At 40.9% G+C, this 21,936-nt stretch overlaps 1 protein-coding gene across 2 annotated transcripts in view; it reads right to left on the reverse strand.

The window, feature by feature from the left end:
* slc25a21 (solute carrier family 25 member 21) overlaps nucleotides 1-21,936 on the reverse strand; it is an 82,932-nt gene that overhangs the window by 16,475 nt on the left and 44,521 nt on the right. For both annotated transcript variants that reach the window (XM_088292334.1, XM_088292376.1), the window contains one exon: nucleotides 14,822-14,870. In XM_088292334.1, coding sequence (XP_088148460.1) covers nucleotides 14,822-14,870 — 49 coding nt within the window. The remainder of the gene's footprint in view (nucleotides 1-14,821; nucleotides 14,871-21,936) is intronic.

The raw sequence follows: 21,936 nt of genomic DNA on the forward strand, positions 1-21,936 counted from the left end.
TAGTAGGACATGTAGCCACAAAAAAAAAAAAATATGGAAAACATCATAACAACATGTATACAAAATGAAAAAAAAAATAATAAAATGAATGGAAAAAAAGTGCCCGTACAAAAACATTTAAATTACACTAAAGAGAATTCTCCCGCACAAAAAAAAAATCAAAGAATTTTGCGAGCGATGTTATCGAAATCTAAAAAGAAGGTAAAATTTTTTTTATAATCTAAAAAAAAACAACTTTAAACTGAATATGAAATTTTTTTTAAAAACCTGAATGTTCAAATTATGGGAAGAAAGGTAAGAATTACATTTACGCTAGAGGCCGAAAAATATTCACTCTTTTTTTTTTCAAAATTATAATTTTCTCTTCAGTTTTGTCTTTGTATTAATTACTTTATATATGATTTAATATAATATAATATAAATGTGAGAAATGAGTTAAAAAACAGCAACGTAGTGAATTTAGTTTTTATATTTGAATATTATAAGAATTAAGTTTCTTCTATATAAAAAAAAATACTTGCGAAAATTTTTTTTTTTTAATGCCTTCGGAGGGCTTTCTCTCAAACGGAAAAAGCTAAGAAATAAGAGCGTGCTATTCCGCCTCCCTAAAAATAAATAAATAAATAATTAAATAGAAGCTCATTCCAATTAGTTTTGAAGTCAGTATGTCAAAACGACTGCATCACGCGAAACCGTTCCGTGGCGAAAACAAACGTTTTCCCAGCCCTCTCGCTTTCATTCATCTCCCCTGAGCCTGAACGAGAGTCTGGTTGGTACCAACGGACCCCCCCCCCCTTCAGGGCAGGCAGGCGTGGGGGGAGGGTACGAACTCAAACATTTATTTAACCCAAGCCATCCAATTAGCCAGCCGACTTCCCAGTGACCGGTCCCATTTGCAGCAAAAGCTTCCAAAAAAAAAAAGTAAGCGCGCAGCAACAGCTCTTCAAGAGACGCGGAAATGTTTCATGTGACGCACTCGGGTCTCCCCAGCCCGCCCCCCCCCCTTTTTTTTCATTTTTTTTTTTAGTGTTATTGTGTGGCAAAGGCACACTTTCGCAGCCTCGCCAATAAAGGCCGGAGAGCGGTGTTTAAATCTTTTTACGCGAGGAACCAGCCGGGGGCCACGGAATGAATTAAAGGCGCCCGTTAAGAGATGAAGGCTTGAGCGTATTGAGGCGATAAGACGTCGTTAAACGTAGCTGTGCCGCTTTGACCCAAGAACCAGGACCGTAAACCTTAAGAAAAAAAAAACCAACAACAACAAACAAACAAACAAACAAACAAAAAAAAACATTCTGGACCATTAACGAGCACAATTAAAAGCCGAGCTAAACAAAATTGACGCAAGTGTCGATTAATTTAAAGGTCGGAAAAAAAGGCAAGATGACAAGAAAAGAATCCCCGCCTGATACGTCTTCAACTGCAAGGTCAATGAGGTGAGCAGTAAGTCGTCCACGCGGGTGCCTGATGGGCCCATAAAGAGCCCCGAGGTTCCACTAAAGAGGGGGGGGGGGGTTTCATATCGCCGAGATCAGAGGTGTGCAAACTTTTTCTTCTGAGGGCTACCTAAAGAAATTTCAAAGGTCACGGACATTCTTCGTCTTTCATTTATTTATCACGCAAGAAAGCAAAGATCTGGACAAGAAATCCAGATTCGCTTGTTGGCGTTTGCTCAGAAAATATCGTTTTCATGTATGCCGTGGAACCGAGGGCTTTGAACATTTGTGAAAATTTGAATAAAACAATTTCTCAGATTTTTTTGCCTTTCAGGAATTCTAAGTTGCCGTAAAGACTTATGAAACACCCTTGATAGAATATATGATGGAGAGGGTCGGTATATTTGCAGTCAAATTGTATTAAAACTAGCTTCGAACAAAAAAAAAAAAAAATTAAATGAGCCTCTTAAAGTTTACGTGAGAGTCCATTCTTTGCAAGTAAAAATGTATCTATTGTCGAAATGTGGCATCAAAATATTTTTTATTTTTCATCTCCTTTAATAAATATGATCAAGATACATTTTCTCATGTTTATTACAGTTTAGTTACACATTTGTATCACGTTAACAAAGCTAACAACTATTTGTCATCAAACAACTTGGTCACGTCCCCGGACTTTTTTTTTTTTTTTTTTTTAACGATTGCAAAGTTTTACTTGTCACAAATTTTTGGGGAGCATGTTCATGATGCGACCTTTAACAAACCCCCAAAATAACATTCAGGCCATGCGCCAATCACGGGCAAACCGTTGCCGTTCAGTGAGATATGAACTTAATGAGGCCGGAAAGAGTCACCATCTCGCAGAACGACGTGATTGGTGGAAAACAAGGAAGTAAGAGACCAGAACAAATTGCAAATTTTTACATATATGGCTGGTCGCTAAAACAAAAACAAAACAACGACAGCAGGCCGCAAATGGCCCACGGGCCGTTGTTTGGACACCCCGGCATATATTAACATCTTAGAGGGGTGGCGTCTCCACGTCTATTTTGGTCGCTGTCCCCGTAGCTCCAATTACAGATGTCTGACACCGTATTAAAGAGGACTCAGGGTCCAAGGGAGGGGACAGCAGAATGAGGGGCGAGGGGGACCCCGGGGCAAAGAACTGAAGGATTTAAGACTACAGGGAGCTTGTAAAGAAATTCAAATCGGGCTTAATTAAAGGCACATGATGCCGAGGGGTCAATCTCCCGGCGTGGCCTTCGCCCGGCCCGAAACCGGCCATGAGCCCGCGGTCCGGGTTGCAGTCCTCCGACTCCGCAGGTGACCCCGGGGTCACCTCATTTCCTCGTGGCCCTCCGCTACCCCGCCATAAAAAGCCAGGGAGCAAACGGCGAGGCGCAGGCCAGGGAAGATAATAGGGGGGCACCAAAAGAACTTGCGGCCGAGAGGGCGGTGGGGGCCGGTGGAGGCGTCAAGCCCCCGGCAAGGAAGCAACTCATGTCGATTTTCACAGCGACCAAGTGTGGAAGCCACAACTTGAAACGTTTGGTGTTAAAAGGTTGGAAGGAGGGACGCGGTAATCTCTCGTCGGGGGCTAATAAGGTCTTCGAGGTTGAGGAAATGGAAAATATTTATGCTTTTACTGAAAACAAAAATGACCGTACTTTGCATATTTGTCAAATGGATAGAGGGTTGACACGGTCGTTTTGCGAAAGGAAGTCCAAACTGAGACATTCCTGAGAATAACACCCTTTCAGAAATATTTCAATCTTGACTTAGGACTTATTTCTATACTTTTGCATTTGGTTAAACCAAGTGGCGGGTCGTGCCTTCCACACGGAGGCCTTCAGCAAAGTCCGACTTGAATAAATCTCTCTCATATTAGCATCATTGATGACACCACGGCTGGACAAATAATGAAGAGAAAGACACTTACGAACGACTGAGTAAGTGTTGGACGACCTAGCCTCTTTGAAAAGTCCGTCTTGAAAATGGCCTCGCAAGCGTATCTGCAATTAGTTCCACACTTTTACCTCCTTTGGCCATTGTGGTTAAAAAAAAGCAAGAATATATTTTTGATTTTCAAACAGTCGCCAGTTACGACTTTCAGGTGTGTTGATTCGGCATAGCGAGTGAGTATCCAATCGCGACGCGTTCATCACCTTCAACGGAAGGCCGCACTGTCACCAACTCGTGATCTGATTGGCTGTCGCTACGGTCTGTAAACTCTGAAAACCCATAGTGTTTGATAGAACAGACGCCTTCACGATTGTATCTGAAGGCCTCAGACGAATAGTGCGTGCTTCTGGTATTGTGAAATCTGCCCGGCAACACGAGCTGGCGGAATTCTGATTGGATAAAAACGCTCACCTACAAATTCACGACATCAATGTGAAGAATCTGATCATGATTTCTTGATTATGTTCGGCCGGCAGAGAAGGCCTTGAAGGCTCTGACTGCCCACCACTGGTTAAACCACACCTAGAAAGCACCCCCATGACATACATTTTGGCCTGTTTTACTGCCACTTCTCCATTTTTGTTTGTGGGTGTACTCTGAATGTTTTATTTTGTAAAATATGTGCCTTGGTCCAGTAAAGGTTGGAAAACAACGGACAAGACCACCGATTTTACTGATTGCTTAATTAATGACACTTAGCCAATCACCGCGCAACATCTTGTTAGCCTTTTCAAAATAAAGAGGCTAACGAGATAGCATTAGCGTGTCTTGGCGGCTCTCACCAGTGAGCTTTTTTCCCCCGACACACATTTACAGACACCAAAAATCATGATTCGACTACCGTTTCTCGAATTTGAGATCTTTACTTGGTCACACTCCTCTTGCCGAATTGGGTTCTTTTATTGCGTCATCGTTTCCAACACGAGTGTAATGTCGCGTTCCCAACCAAGGCAAAGCAAACCTTTCCCTCCCGTCACTTGCGCGTGGGAGTTGTCTAAAAACCGAACGTGAATTTGCTTCATACAAAGACGACCGTGGTAGACGCAACACGAGCGAGTCTCAAGGCTGACAGAACGGGGCGGTCTCGAGGTCCGACTTGTTCCTGAACAGTGTCGTCTGTGAACCGAGCGTAGCCCGTCTGTGTCTTGGCTCAATAAAGGCTGCGAAACGGTGGACGAGGTAGGAACACTAAACAGCCTCACTGCTTCTGGCAGATTCATTTGGCTTCCGAGTCAGCCATGCCGATCGTAAAACTCAGCAGAAAGAAGACCCCAGAAACACCCCCCCCCTTCCCCCCGGGGGGCTACTTTGGAAGCTCCGAGCGACTCATTCAATCATCATCTGGCTAAGCGAGCACACGCGGAGGTGATGATATCGGAGAGTTCATCAGGAGCACCCCCCCCCCGACACACCTTTCCTCACCCACATCCTACTTTCCACGCTCGCTTGTTTGTCTTTTACAGGCCCGGAGCTGCCCGGGTGAGGGTGAAGACAAGGACAGTTCGACGACTGAAAAGACCTCGTCCGCCAAATGGGTCGAGGGATCCGCAAAGATGTCCAAAGCAAGGTAGAGCTAAAAGGTCGGCGCAAGGTCACGTCCATTTCCAAGACCAGGAGGTAACGACTTGTTCTTAAAGAGCGGTGATAAAAACGATCCTTGGGAGGCTGGAGGCGTCTGGACTGACCATTGACTCGGCGGATTGATAGGACCGACTTTGGGATGGATCCCGGGAGGAGATTGTGAAAAGTTGGTCGTTTTTAGAGAAGATCGGAGAGGAGGTTGCCAAAACGACAGCGACGCAAGATAAATTGGAGAAGTCCATGACGGATCAGGAGAGGCAAGACAACTTCAATTGCAATCTTTCTTGCTGGAGTAGCGGACCAAAAGTGCGAGCAACTGGTGTTATGAAATCTGCCCGGCAACACGAGCTAGCTGAAATCTGATTGGACAAAAACTCTTAATGTAAAAACGTTCCCAAATAATCTGATTTATATCACGCCCAATCATTTGCGAGACACGTCTTACAAACACGATTTACGATTGACAGTTTTTCGAGCACATACGTGAGCAGAAAACAAAAACAAAAAACAAATAAATCACTCAACACACACCAGATTAGTCGCTCAGGATAATCTTTCAGAGACGTCAAACAATAGGGCCTGTCCCATTTTTGATCAACACTTAGGCTACCAAATTGGATAACGGCGATGCTACTAGGAGAGCTGGAAGTATTTATTTTTTTAAAGGAGGTAGATTGATGTTAAAATAAATAAAGAACCAATCTTAGACAATCGCGCCTTTGCCCGACTTTGATGAGCAGAGACGAAATCGACTCAAACTAGGCTGGATTTTGGAGGCTTGGCTCAGCTCAACGGACTGAAAAGTGACCGTCAGAGGTAAATTTCTCAGACTGAAGCGATCTGCCACGGCGTTGTAACGGGAAAGTCTATTTTTTTTGGGGTTTTTTTTACAGCCAGACCGTTAATTTTAACAGGCATGATCATAAAAGATGGTAAAAAAAAGCCCAATGCGCCGTTCTGCCAAGTTTAAGGAGGGGGGGGGGGACTTGTTGGAGATGAATGATCGGAGCCATCCACATGGAGACTGCGGGCACTCCATCATGCTAACAGGGAAAGACCGTCGACGCCGCTTTGAGGATGAACGACGGACCGAATGTTCAGGCCAGTCTCGCTTTGGGGGACATCAACTGAAAACTGGCCGTACGATTGGATCGTTCCAAAACTCCTGAAACGGATTCAGTCGGAGCAGAAGTTCGTCAAGTTTATATATTTTTTTTTCGCATTATTCTCAAAAGCCATTCGGTTTCATTTCAATCAAAAGTCATACCTGGGAGGGGTTAGCGGTCCAGATGTTCCGACCGTGACCCCCCCCCCCGTTTCACCACGGCAGACCGGGAAAAGATGTGCTTGGAAAAACTGCAGACGGGAAGAGGCCAAAACTGACACCCAAAGGTTTTTCTGCCGCCTGATGTATCGCTCTTTACGTCGTCTATAAAAAAAAAACCCTCAGCTGCTCGTCTGGAGCGGCTCTGCGGAAAAATTGAGCACTTTTACTCGCGTTTCCAGGAACGGCTTGCATCAGAGAACAAATATTTCTGAGGTGTTTAAAATGAGATCTTTTAGAGCTCGGCCAAACGCTGTTAAGTCAAATGACGGTGCTAATGTTCGAGCAATAACTTGAAATAGTAGCGCGGCACACACACACAAAAAGGAACACGAGCAGACGACTGGCTCGTTTTCTCAGCACAGGAAGTAGATTTCATTTCACGGCCGGGTGAAAATGGTGAAAAAACCCGAACCAAAGACTCGGTTAAAATAATACGTTGACGCCGCAGACGTCCTCTCGTTCTCAAGATGTCAACTTGAAGATGAAATATTGTGGCTAAAGGGCACAATGCACACTTTTCTCAAAGGATCTCATGCAAAGAATTTAATTTGACACCAGATTTCCGCATGGTGTGGTTGAAAAACATTTTTTTTTTTTTTTTTGGGTGGTGAGGAATTACGTTCAATTTTTCTTGCAGAAGGCTGAATGACACCGTCGCTGTAAATGATCCATTTGACCACCTCCGTTACGCCCAATTAGCATTAGCATTAGCGCAGTGGTTCGCAAACTTTTTACCACCTCAAAGAATACTTTGACTCTTTGACTAAATTAACTCATTCACTACCAGCTGAGTTAAAATAAAAAAATAAATCGATTTTTGACATCTATAACCGTCAATGGCAGTCAAACAGTCAAAAGATGAAAAAAATCTCGAGAAACGTAACGAAACTCTGAAAACCGGTATACTTGTTCGGGATTTCCACCGTGACCCCCGAAAAAAAAAAGGTCTAATGAAAGGTGAGCAAATCTCGAGCAGCCCGCTGCGAGAAACCAAATTGTTGCATCACAGTCTGGCTGCTCGAGCCGAATCAAAGCGCAGCAGTCTGTAATTAGCCGGGAGGAATGTGAACTTGACTGATAATGATTATAGGTGGCGCGGTAGCGAGCAAACACCCACATGCACATCTGCTGTTTGCAAGGAAATGGCCAGCGCCACATTTGTCAAAACATGAAAAGGAAACTTCACAGATCATGTTTTTGGGCTTTTTCCACTTCAAGACTTACATGGTTGGGTGCTGCGTGCTGCTGCGAAAGCCATCAGACTCGAAATCCTCATCTTGAGGCCTCATTGGAATATTACGCGAGGATGGCGTAGTAATATGTAAAAGCTGTTTTGGAGTTTGGCACCGACATGCATCCAAAAAAAAAAATGAAGAGCGGATGCGGTATGGTCGGAGATCACAGAAGATGAATCAAACGTATTTTCAGCAGTCAACGTTGATAAAGTAGGACTTTTCAGATTGGATTATTTATTTTTGGGGGGACGAAATTCAACTACGCAAAGTGTTAAAACATTATTTACCCATTGAGTTTTATTTTTTTTTTAATTTCTGAAAAACATGTTCAGGCTTTTATTTTCAGTAGACCAGATGACTTTAATGGTGTCTGGACATGTCTTCATTGAAATAAAAAAAAATTAAAAAAAATAAATATAAAAAAAAACAAACAAACAAATAAATAAATAAATAAAATCATGCAACTGCAGCTGATCCAAAGTGCTGCTGCCCGAGTCCTTCCAAACACCGGGAAACTGAACCACATCCCACGTGTCCTCAAATCACGGCACTGGTTTCGTGTGAGTCATAGAATAGATTTAAAAAAAAAAAAATCTTGCTGCTGCGCAATAAATCTCTAATTGGGCTTGGACCAAAACACATGCAAGATGGTTGTCTGGGACAAGGTCCGTTTTGTCTTTCTAGAAGGAGAGCCAAACAAGGTGAAGCAGCTCCTCGAATAATTCTCGTGAATCGATCCTTTGGTCTTTCATCACCATGAAAGACGCCAACTTTTATTTTCTCGAGACCAGCGGTGGGCAAACTTTGTGATTGGCGGGCCACAATGGGTTCTAAAGTTTTTGACAAAGGGGCCGGACAAGGAGCAGATGGACGGAGTGTTTTGGTCACCTCACCTCATCGGAGAAAATAAAATACATTTAATTTCAAATGAAAGTGAACAAAAGAATTACAACAAAATATCTGTCTTTGACATGCCACAATATTTAGAAAATAAAACATGAACAAGGTTTATTCATTTCATTTTTTTCAAATTCGGCGGGCCGGATTAAAACGTTTGACGGGCCGCATGTGGCCCCCGGGCCGCAGTTTGCCCACGCCTGCTCTGGACTGATGCTTGTTTTCAAATCAACCATCCATTATCCAAGCCGTTTCTCCTCACGAGAGTCGCGGGGGGCGCTGGAGCCTATCCCATCCGGGCAGTAGGCGGGGGGGGGGGGACACCCTGAACTGGTCGCCACAGCCAATCGCAGGGCACACAAAGACAAAACCACTCACGCTCACAATGACAACTAAGGGCAATTTGGAGTGTCCAATCAACCCATCATGCATGTTTTTGGAATGTGGGAGGAAACCGGAGTACCCGGAGAAAACCCACGAAGGCACGGGGAGAATATGACAACTCTGCACAGGAAGGCGGGAATCGAACCCACGACCTCCGTATTGCGAGGCCATCGTGCCGCCCTGTTTTCAAATCATTTCAGATGATTTGATTCAGATCTTTGCAACCTCTGAATAATTTGTTGCTCTCATAGTTAGACTGTGTGTTTGTGGGGGTGAGGAGGGTGAGGAGGAGGAGGGGGGGTGTTGCAGGCTTGCTGACCGCTGACCTGCCTGCTACTTTACAAGCAAAGCTCAGCTATCAGGCTGCGGCTGCCGCTTTGTGACCTGCTGGGTTGGGGTGGTGTCAGGGATTCTTCCAGGAGTGACTCGGGGTTCACCAAGCAGTCGGGGGGCAAAAAGGATGCTGAGGAAGAGAAGGGTTGGAGAGGGGACGGTGGGGTTGGGGTGAGGCGGGGGGGGGGGGGTTAACAGTTTTAAGAAGAGTGCCCTCCTCCCCTCCCGCCCTGAGAGAGGCAGGACGTCATCCGTCAAAGCCCTCGTGAAAGATCACTTTCAAGAACGCACTTTAAAGCGTGCTGTGAGCAAACGGAGGTCAGGTTGCCGTGGTTACCAACGGTCGGGAGAGGAGCGCGGAGCAGCTTTTTCTAATCATCTTGAAAACATGCTACCGGGGCGCGGCGGACGGGTGTGTTTTCTCATTTTGTCGTCAGGGTCTTCAACCCATGGTGCGTGGACCCGAAATGAAGACCTCGGATTAAGGTGCGGCGGCGGCAATTGATCAAAACTCGCCGAAAGCGAAGACGGATGGATCGACTTCAGCATTTTTGACTGCTTTAATTATGTTTATTATTTATTTATTTTTAGGGTAAAATTAAGCACTTTTATGAGCTGGAGAATAATGCACGGACAACGGCTGAGCGCTAATGAGAATTTTATTTATTTGTTTTATTTATTACTATTATTTCTTTGTTTTTTTTAATGTTCTGGGTAGACTAGAGTGACACATCAACAAGTTTGCAAACTCAAGCAGGACATTACCGCTACAAGCTAACTAGCTAGCGACATAACGATATGTTGCCTACTCGCTTGCGATATTAAAAGTACTTTCACATGACTTCAAGGTCTCCTTGCATAAATAAAAGCACAAACTGTCCTCTCTGGAACGTCCATTGGTGACAGCTTAACACGTTTTTTTCTTCTTCACTTCAACACAAAATATTACTGCAATAAAAACTAGCGCTTCTTGCCCCAAAATTGTTGTTGTTGCCACAACGAAGCGCCGGCAATGACAGCTTGAGTTGACGAGTTTAGCCTAAGGTTAGTAAAAATAAAGGAATAAATAAATAAAAAAATAAATAAAAAAATAAAAAAACGGGATACAAGGATTTCGTAACATGTCACGTAACTTTGCCAGAGTTCTGACTGGCATATCTTTAACGTGTATATACGGTAAAACGTAACAACTTAGCTTTGAGCTTCTCTTTGTCAGCTGAGATGCTTTCATTTTTGTGGCGAGATTAAAAAATAAATAAAAAATAAAAGTGATAATAAATAAATGAGAATAATAAAAAAAATATATATATAAAATAATAGTTTTTTACGATTTTGCCGATTTTGCAATCCTTGAGTGTTACAAATGTAATCAGAATTGAATTTAGAATATTTGCGCAGCCCTAATCAACAGTAAAAATAATGAATTGGCACGACACAATCCCCCAAAACAATAGCGACAATACAAAAGTGCCACATTTCATCATTTCATTCATCATTTGTTCGACTCCTCATGAAAAAGCACAGGCCAAATTTTCAGTTTTCGGGTTGCGTTGAACACGAGGGAGGCGGAAGTGGAGTGCACCACGGCAAAGTCGCTGGCAGCGCTCGCGTGGTGTGGGCGGCGCTCCGTGAAACCGGATCTCCACACTCGGTTAAAGGGGTTGCTCTCTAATGAGCGTGGGCCACCTGATCAGAGTCAGATGGCGGCGCCCCCAGCGCACGGCCCCCTGCGGAAAGTGCCGCCCGACACCCTTTGTTACCTCCAAGTGAGCTGAGACCAGCCCATGAACCATGTAACTAGGTGCTTTCCAGGTTAATGAAAAGCTGGAACTGGGCTCGCTGTCTCTCGGGTGAACTGCCCCCCCCCCCCCTTTCAGAGTACCCCAACATTTCTGCAGGGCCAGAGCCAATTAAGGGTTTAACTCGTGTGAAGTATGCTACATTGACATTTGAGGCTGATTATTATCCAGAGTAAGCCTCAAAGAGAATTGTGCGCGGAAGTGAAAGCGCACATGGCAAGTCGACAAGCAAAGAAAACATCAATGACCTCATCGATCAATCGACACTGCGTCAAGCGTCAACTCCCAAAAAAGGGAAAAAAAATAAATAAAATTTCCTTCACTCCGATCACAGAGCAAAGGTGTGCCTGTTGACGTTTATTTATTAATTTGAAAAATTCAAATTGAGAAGCAACGATTAATCGACAACCAATTGATGATCAAATTACGCTTTTAATATGTTTTATCATTGTTTAGAGACCGCCTTGAGTTCAAAACTATCCAAGTTTAAGTAATTCAAGAGGAAATACTGTCAGATTTCGGCGGTCCTCTGTGAAAGCAGATTGATTCTCGGGGCGTTTTTTTGTCATCAAATTAATTGTCAACATTTTTGCCAATTTTATTTCCAGTAAATGAATCAAATGATCAGTTGATGCATTTTCTGTTCCTGGATAAAAGGACGGAAATCAGACTTTTTTTTTTTTAAAAACAGTTCATAGACAAAATACGTTGACCGATTAATCGATTTTTAAAATAATTGATACTTGTAGCCCTGGACACAAATGAGTATGTGGATGACCGCTTTGCTTTTGATTTTCCACAGCCAAGCTTGAACTTTGAAATGTGAGATTTTTTTTATTTTTTTTTCACGTTTGTCGCGGGAACAGCGCCAAAATCAAATTCGGGCTTGTTTTTAAAGCAGATGCTTTGCCGCTTGTTGTGTTTCTGCATTTTCCATTTTTAAAATAATGATCATACTTCTCACGGCAATTCACCGCGCTCGTATTTATGTTGGAAGTTGCGTGTAGCCGGCCACAAAAAAAAATAAAAAGAAACAATGCTGGAACAAGATGACTTGTTTACCTGCCAAGTGTGTCTGTCATCCTGGAGGGTGAAGCAGTATTTGTTTAAGGCTGCGAGCTGCCAAAGTGCCTCGTCGTTTTTTTTTTTTTGTTCGTTATTCACAGCAGCAGATTTTGGCAAGCGTCGCAACAATTTGCAATGTGCAAAGACTGACAAAGACTTTTTTTTTTTCTGGCTTGTTGCCGTATCAGAGGCCGACCGGTATCGGCAGCCTCCACGAGGGCTCGATACCTTAAAATTGGGCCGGTATTGGCCTGATATCGATACCTGGTATCGGTACTCGACCATCCTTAAAAGATAGTAACACCACAAGAACAATGTTAAGTGAATAAAGTTGAAATATTAAAGGGGGGTAAAAAAGTTGTCAGAATGAAGAAAAAAGATGATTACAAAATTATTTGCAATTTTGAGAATCAAATTGTATTTGCCTCAATTACAAATAAAAAGGTGTGAAGTCATCATTATAAAAATAAGAAAAAAATCCAAACGTATCATTAATAATAATAATTAAAAAAAAAAAAAAAATAATAATCATAAAATATTGCACAAATCATCTGACTATCAAAACAAAGTTGCAACATTGCGAGTGTGAAGTTGAACCATGAGAAATGAACGAACACAATTGGTAAACCAGAAGTCAAAATACGACAACAACAAAAAACGACAACTAATATCGAGAGAATAAATTGTGGCGTTCCGAGGAAAAAGTTGTCATATTTGAAGGAAAGTCACAATCATACTCGAAGAAGAAGAAAGTAAAAACCATCAAACGGAAGCTGCCGGCTGAGAACATAATTTGTCACATTTGCCTTGGCGAGGGATGGGGCGGGGGTGGAGGTGAAGTTACCCCCCCCAACCCCCCCTGCTAAAATCCTTTGATTTTGTGTTTTTGGAGGGGTTTAAATTCACTCCAGTTGGCGATCAATTTGGCCCACTGGACATTAAAGCGGGAGACGGAGGAGCCTAATAGGAGGAGGTGGCGACTCGCCGCTTTTTCAAGAGGCCTGCTAATGGACTTCAGCCTCCTCGCGTCCCAATTAGCTACTACCAAGACTTTTCTGCCTCCTGTGTGGAAAGATACACGCATGTGTGTGTGTGTGTGTGTTAAGTTGCACCAGTACAAAAATGAAGCTGTAGCTCTCCCATTCCCAAAACCAAAGTTGAAATATCACCAGAAAAAGTTGACAGTCAGATATTACTTGGATAAATTCAAAATGATGAGTTGGGCAATATTCTTTGACAAACACTCCCCCCCATTTAAAAAAAAGCAATTATGGCGGACAATTGTGTGAACAAATTAAAGTTGAGAGAAAAAGCTTACTTTTTTTGTTGATGAATGAATTCAATTGTCAAGGGACAAGAAAAAAATGTGTAAAAGAACAAAAAGCAAAATAAAAAAAAAAAAAAAAAGTCAAAATGTGAGAAAAAGTTACACTCAAAAAACAAAATGTTTTGGAATGATCAAAATAAAACTTATCAGAATAAAGCGATAACGTTACATCCATGCGTATTGTTTACTTGATAAAAAGTTCCAATATTGCAAAATGAATGAAGTTGACTTGGCACTATGTTTAAAAAAAAAATAAAGATGAAAAGTTACATTTTTAAATTTTGTGTGTTTTTTTTATTTATGTGAAAATATCGTGAATAGAACTTTCATGTTATGACATAAAAGGTGACATTTTTTTTCATAAAAGTCTCAACCCGAGGAAAGACAAAATAATTTTTAAAAATTAAAATAAGTAATCAAAATATTGAATGGAAATGTACGTTATGAGAAAAATGTAAAATGTTACAAGTTGATTTTTTTCACAATAATTTCAAGTAAAAAAAATAAAATGAATAAAAGAAAAAGTTGCAAGAGAGAAAGTTATATTTTTTTTTTCGAAGCCATAAAAAATAAGGACAAAAAAGGGCTTTAATATCCGAAAATGAAGTCGCTCATTTTACTAAAGCTAAGTCAAAAAATGTGAGTAGCACATGTAAAAAGTTGGAACGTTACAAAATCAAACAAGATTACAAGTTGAATTCAATTTTTTTTTTTTGGTGGAATTTTTTGTTGCATTTTAGATGGCCAGGATGGCCGAGTGGTCTAAGGCGCCGCGTTCAGGACCCAGTCTCCCCAGAAGGCCTGGGTTCGAATCTCGAATTTCCCCATTGTGGGACTAATAAAGGCCAAATTAAAAAAAAAAAACTCAACGTAATTTTATTTTCTCCAACGTTGCATGTGCGTGTAACTCAAGCAGGCGGCGCGGCATAAAAGCGTGGTGACGCAAACAGATAAATCCGTTGCCCCCCCCTGAACTGGCGCAAGTACGAATGGGCCTTGCGACCTCGAGAAAAAAAAAAAGAAAAAAAAAACAACAACTCACCCATTACACTTACCTATAATAAAGCCTCATACCTTCCCAGCGGGTCACCGTAAATCACGAGCCTCCCTTCAGAGGATCAAGTATCGGCCGTTAGCTTTTATTCCCACTGTGGCGCTGCCTTTAAAGTGCAAGCGTCTTCGCTTATTTTTTTATTATTATTATTATTTTTTTTAAAAGGCGCGCCGAGCAATTTATCCATGAGAGAAAGTGCGGCTGTAAATGACAGAATGCGGCGCTAGGATTTACTGAGTGGCAGTGAAGGGGGCAGGGGGCCTAAGATGTGAAGCCAGAGGTCTCGGCGAGGCCTGTGAAAGACTATAAAGCTTTAGGAGTGGCCCACGACCTGTTTATGGCACCGGGGTGTGAGGCTGGCCTCGGCGCACTTCGGGCGACAACGTGCGCTGTTTAAAAAAAAAAAATCATGACCTCTTACCTCGTCTTCACCACGTCTAGAGGATGCATCAAGCAGATCTCCACCAGACCTAAAACGAGACATTTTGGTGACTTTTTCAGCTTTAAAACTTGCTGAGAATTTTCTGGGATTTTGCAGAATTATTATTATTTTTTTTTTTTTTTATTGGGGGGGTTTATGCGAGTTCTGAGGACGATTTAACAATTTTTTTCAATGATCACTTAAGAAGGAGCAAGTCGCGCTGGACCTTCATCAATTGCACTGAGAATTTTGTCGGTTTTTGCAAAAACAATTGTTCAGTTTTTTTCAAAGAAAACTGACATTGGAGTGAGTTTTTAGGACAGTCAACAATTTTTTACCCCCCCGCCATCTTCAATGATCACTCAAGACACGAGAGACCTGGTGCTGGAGCTTGATCAGAATTTTGTGGGATTTTTTTTTTTTTTTTACAAAAAGTCATTCTTTTTTAGAAGGAAATTGACATTGAAGCAAGTTTTCAGGACAATTAAACATTATTTGTTCCTCAAATAAATCACTCAAGAAGCTACAGCTCGTTCTGCACCTTGATCAGTTTCAGAGAATTTTTTTTTTTTTTTTGTGAAAAATTGACATTCAAGCAAGTTTTCAGGAGAATTTCTTTTTTCCTTTCAAGTAATTAACAATAGCTCAAGAAAGACTTTTTTGCAGCCTCTCCATCATTACACTGACAATTTTTTTTTTTTTTTTGCACAAAATTTCAGTTTTTCCTTTCAAGTTTTCAGGCCATTCAACATAAAAAAAAAAAGGTTTCAAACAAAGCTGCTAGGAATGTGGCATTTTGGACAAAAAGTGAATCAGGTTTTACTCCAAAATTGAAATTGAAGTAAGTTCTCAGGGCAGGCATCCATTTTTGCTCCGACAAAATCAACAACCTTGATTGGTTATACTGACAAATTAGTCCCCAAAAGCGGTTTCCTCCATGAAAATTTGAATTGACCAAAGAAAACGTTAATTTTTATTGCGCAATATTGACATTGAAGTAAGTTTTGAAGCTAATGCAACATTGTTTCACTACACAAAAAAATTTGGGGGATTTTTTTGGTAGAAAATTTACTTTTTTCGTGAAAGTTTTCAAGACGGTCAACATTTTTTTTTTGCCGCCGCCATCATCAGTAATCACTCAAAAAGCTACACCTGGTGCTATACAACAACAAGTTACATAAAAAAAAAAATTTAGTGGGACTTTGTATCAACAGTTCAGTTTTTTTTTTTTTCGTAAAAAATGACAAAGTGAGTTTACCTCAAAAAGCGACACTTTTAATCAGTAATACTGAAAATTTGGTGAGATATTTGCACAAAACTCCAAAGCAAGTTTTTGGGTGATTCAACAATCCTCCCCACTCAAACTCCACATTTAAATTGAAATTTCAAGTTTTTGTTGCTGCTCTCCATTCCAGAAGGTCACGGAAGGTAAGACGAAGCCATTTGTTGTTTTAAACTCTTTCAACTTTCCAAAGAACCTTATCTCGCTCATCATCGTTGCGGCTGTTTGAAATGCCAACCGTCGCGCTCACTGTTGCTGTTTGGAGGCTTTTGTCATCTTTGCAAGGAGCAAGCGCCTCCGTTCCAAAAAATGCGTAAGTCACAAGCTGCGTCCTGCATGCAAATATGGAACTCACATTCAGGCAAAACGACAGCTGGAGATTTAGAAAAGCAGCGCCGGCGTCACACGCATATACAAACGAGCAGAAACCAACCAAAAAAAAATAAATAAATGTTTTCTTTCTTTGCAGAAACAATAAAGTCGGAATGTGTGTGACGCTTTGCTTAATTTGTATCATTACTGGAAATAAGTTAGACGGTCAGAGAAAATTTGAGAAATAGGCTACATTTTACGTGAATAAAAAGATTTTTCCGAGAAATATTTACACAAAGAAAATTCCCAATTTTTATGAGATTTTTTTTTTGGAGGGGGGGGCATTTTATGGAAAAAAAAAAATCAAATTTTAGAACAAAAACAGATTAGAAAAAAAAGTTTAAAAAAGGAAAATCAGCATTCAGAGAATACATTTGTCATGGACAGGGGAAAAAAAACAAGAAAAAAAGTAAAAAATAAAAATACAAATAAAAAATACAAAACCAATATCATATTATTATTATAAGTTGCAATTCTGCAAGGAAAAACAGTAGGAAAACTCATAAAGTAAAGTTGCGATAATAAAGTTTGAGTTCTTGAAAAGGTAGTAAAATTACAAAAATAGCTGTTTTTTTTTTTTTAAGAAAAAAGCCAAGCGAGGACTTTTATTTTAAAACAAAAATTTTTTTGCTCAATGAGAATGTCACAATATTCAGAAAGAATTCTAAGAATAAAGTTGGTTTTAGAAAAAAAAGAAAATCAAAGAGTGAAGTCGGAACAAAGTAATAAAGTTATAATAAAGATGTAAAAATTTTTTTAATTTATTTTCTGAGAAAACGATATAACATTATGGAAATAAAGTCATTTGCGGAAAAAAAAAGTGACTAAAGTCAAAATACGCCTACCGTGAGAAGAACGTTTGATTAGATTTTTTTTCTTATAAAAGGTCAATATTTAGACAATAAAATTGCCTTGTACGAGAAAAAAAAGTCACAATATTAAAACAAAAGAAACGGCTCGAGTAAAAGAGTCAAAATTCAAAAGATGATACGCACTAAAGTGCGTGAAGTCAAAAAGCAGGAAGCGTTCGGCAAAAATCCAAAGTGACCTTGGAACGACACGTTAGCGCACGCACGTAGCGCACGCAGGCGCTTGCACGTAGGCGAGACGGCATTTGGACGCGCTACAACTTACTGTCAACAGTCCAAACTTTATTTGGTGACGTTAGCTCACTCTCGCTCAAATATCCGACAGCTGCAAAAGCGCTCGATTATTTTTCGGCGTGGGGTTGCTTTTAGCCGCGCGCTGTTTATTTGAATGACAAAGCCGCTGTTTTTTCAGGCTGCAAATAAGCAAAAGCGCAACGCAAACAAGCTCGCGCTGAACCTTGTTGTCTAAATAACGCAAAGACAACCGCAGAGAAGGGCGCTGTCCTCCATGACGGATCGTCCAAAGATGCGCTCGGCCACCTTGCCAAGAAAGTCAGTGTTACAAGAAGAAAAAAAAAAAAAAAACGTTACGCAACTCTCTGAAGTGTATTTAGACGTTACCTGAATAAAGTTGCATCTTTGTAAAGTCGGCAGAAATAAGTTTTTTTGAGAAAAAAAAAAGCATTTTATGAAAAATAAATATTTTGAAGAAATCGGAAAATCAAGCTAAATTTCCGAAGATTTATTTTTTATTTATCAAGAATAAAGGACATTTTAACAAAAAAAAAAAACGTAATGTTAAAATGAAAAAAAAATAAATTGGAGGAGAGATGAGAAAATTTTGATTTCACGGAAAAAAAAAAGAATTTTACAGGGAAGCATTTGTAATTAAATGCAAAATTATTTTGGGGTGAAAAATTGTCATTCTGTGAGGGGAAAACAGAGAAGATGCTTTTATGTGAAAATAGAAAACAAAATTGCCTCATCGCATGATCACAAAAGTTATTTAACGTACTGTTGTAATATCAATTTAAAAAAAAAAAAAGTTCTAGCAAATTTTTTTTTTTTGTCGATTCTTAGTGATCCTGGACATGGTAATCGGCAGAGGAACTGAACTATTATGGTTGATTTTTTTTTCTTGATTCAAAAATGACATAAGCAATTATGCTACTCGTCTGACAATGTCACTTCTTTGTGAAAAAAAATGACATTGTATGAGAAAATATTAAAAGTTTGTGGAAAAGAAATTGGAACCAATATATAATTTTACCAGAAATTTTTTTTTATGAGAACAATTTAATTCTAAGAAAAATATTGTAAGTTTTTATTAGGAAAAAAAAGTTTTATAAGACAAGTAATTTTCTACGTGCACATTTAAGAAAAATATATTTTGAAAAAAAAAATCATGAAAAGGATGCAATAAGTCAATGAGGAAAAAAAGGGTTACGAGATTAAAGTTGCATTATAACAAGAATAAAGTTGCAATGTGAGAAAAGTGAACGAGAAAATTTTTTTTAAAGTCACTCGAAATGTGCAAATGAGCTGAAAAAGGTTAAAAACAACAAAAGTCCTCTGATGAGGAAAAACTCCAAAAGTTCCGAAAATGTGGGGAATTTAATGGAGTTAATGTGAAAACGTTACAATTCCAACTATTGTCGAAAAAAACATTTCTTGTGGTGGGTCAGCCGCCACCTGCGTCTCGTCACGGCTCCGTAGTGAGTGACATCGCGGCGGGGGGATTCCGCCATTTCAAGCGTCTTTTGTTTGCCCGCCACAATAGCAGTGACAGGGCTTGTCATCCGGCGTCTCGCAAACGCACACACGCCGAGACAAAAGGTGCTAAGAGCTCACCGAAACGGAACGTCGAGAAGCTAAATTTACTTGAAGGTCATTTTCGTTTGGGGTTGGAAATAAAGACGGCTTGTGGATTAATTTCGTTTGCCGAAGTTATTCTTAATTTACTGTCACCGAATCAATAGAAATATCAACGTACGAACAAAAGGACTTTTCTTATTTTCCGAAAATTTTCAAAAGGTGCTAACTAAGCAAACTGCTATTATGCTAACATTTTTTTCCCGTAAATTACATTTCTAGAACATTGATTATTTATAGCAAATTCGGGGGGGCCTCGTCGCACAAAACAATTTTTATTAATTTAATGGGAAATGTCATTTGCTTTTACGACAGGATACACGCAGTACTAGCTAGCTAGCTAGCTTGAGAAGACGCCATGACTAGCGTAGGTCTTATAAAACACAAATGGCAACTGGTGGAAAAATCTTTGAAAACCTTTTTTTTTGCTGAACGAATCATCTTTTAGGGGCTTCAACACGCCTTTCTGGTCGCTTCCTTTGACAAACAGCTTTTAGGGGACACGTCCAAATGCGCCAGTTTTGGAAAAATGGATGATATGAAATTGAGACACGTTTGACATGGGCATATAATGTGGGCGGAGCTTGGTGATGTTTGACAATCATTGAGGATGTATTGACCAATTTGGTCATAAAAGGACCAAAGCTCAAAACTGAGCTGGAAGTCGGCCATTTTGTTTTGAAGCAGCCATTTTGCTGAACTATGACGAGAGAATTACTCCGAATGAACCCCAACCGGAAGCAGTTCATTGCTTAGTGATTTTTTTTTTCTTTATCATCACACATTTCTCCAGGTGTCTCATCTTACACAGAAGAGGACTTTGCCGTGTGTGGGTGGGGGTGTGTGTGTGTGTGTGTGTGTGTGTTTGTGCAAGAGCAGCCACTAGTAGCTTCGCCGGTAGCTCTGCCACTTAGCCGAGGAAACTGATAAGTCACCTTTCAGAGAAGAGCTCATACATCACGACAGATGATTATCTGAGCTGGTTGTTGGCTTGGGAATGTGCACGCACACACACACACATCCCCACACACACACCCCCACACACAATTTGCTCCCACGCAAAAAAAAAAGAAAAAAAAAGTGAAAACAAAACAATGGCGCGCTCACTCGAGGGAGCGTTTGCACATCTGCAGGTGTCATCCATCATTTTTCTCGCACACACACACACACACGCCCACACCCCCCCACGCACACACATTCTAAATGACTGTACTTCCCAGCAGTTGGTCACCAAGTAGTACAAGAAGCCAATCGTCGTTGACGGTTCACAGCTGAACTCTGGCGATGGGACAAGACCTGAACGATTTTGGAAAATAATCCAAATGCGATTTTTTTTTGTCACGTCAATTTTGTCATTTTATATCCGAGTATTTTTTTCAAGGTCTTCTGCCCGTGACGAACGAGCAAGAAATGAATCTGATCGAATCTTAAGAAACAATGTGAGTCAGAACGAAAGCGTTAACTCTGGAGATTAATTTTTAAATTTTTAACGCAGTTAAAAATTTACACCCAGTTAAGTCCGTTTTGCGTACTTTATATGGTTCCTTGTGTAAAGAAACAGAATTGTTGTAACATTTAAACAATTTGCTTCGAATGCTCAAATTGTTAACTCAGGTGAATGCCCATAAAGATACATAAACAGATTTTTAAAACAGTGCCTTTTAACATGGCAACAACTTTGCGAATTAAAACAAAACAGACCCAAGAGAGAAAAAAAAAAAAGAGATTTATTTAGCATATTTTACGAACTATAGAGCGCCCCTAGTGGTGAAAAAAAAATCCACAGAAAAGCCGCAGCGTTGTATTAGCCGCACGGTTCAAAATCTTATAGTCCGGAAAATACGTAATATTATTAGACATCGTAAAATGAGTGAATCTATGTCACCGATATTTCGAATCTGCATTAGCAAACGCAAAATTTTACTGTCGTCAAATGAATCAATGAACTCTTTTCAGTCCCATAAATTACACATTGAGCTGCAAATTCCATATTCAGCTAAAACATAACTTCGGCGGCATCAGGTCAAAAAGCTAACGAGGCCGAAACATCCGATCCCAGCCAATCATGCGACGGCACAGATATACACTTCTTCCGTCCCCGAAGCGCAAAAAAAGAGTGGAGGCAATTCAAAATGGCGGCGCGCTTGGCGTCTCTGCGAATAGCCGCGGTTGAATGTAAAGTATTCCTCAAAATACAGGTGGAAGTCCAAATTGTACTTTTCCACTGCCAAAGATGAATCGAGTCGTCTTGATTGGGTGGGTGTTTGTCTCGACTGTCGTGATTTATCGTCACGCGTCACGGTCCGTTTGTGCCCGCCGGCTACGTGCTGAGACAGCTTGGGTATGCTGCCCCCCCCCCCGTCTGTCAAACTACAGATGAACCCTGATTACTGACAAAATAGGTGTGTGTGTGTGTGTGTGCGCACACGCGCAAAGTAGGCGTGTGCGAGGCGCTCCCGACCGACCGGGTCAGCCTGACACGCCAACGACACGCCAACGACAGATTGACAGGCAGCCTTCCCGTCACTGTTTTCTTAACACCTGTGGTCACATTTTTGGACACAGCATGCAAACGACTGCAATGCGGCGGCGGTGCGGGCCGCGCGGCGGTGGGGCGCTTGCGGAAGCGGCGGCGGAGGCGGGAGGCCAAAGAGACAAAATGGATGCAAAACAAGGCGCAACTGATGTTTGGGAGGAAGTGTGGCGCGACGCCTCGGCCC

The sequence above is a fragment of the Idiotropiscis lumnitzeri genome, chromosome 1 (genome assembly GCF_059441095.1).
Source record: "Idiotropiscis lumnitzeri isolate Australia: NSW breed Sydney's pygmy pipehorse chromosome 1, RoL_Ilum_1.0, whole genome shotgun sequence".
In the NCBI taxonomy this organism is placed as follows: Eukaryota; Metazoa; Chordata; class Actinopteri; order Syngnathiformes; family Syngnathidae; genus Idiotropiscis; species Idiotropiscis lumnitzeri.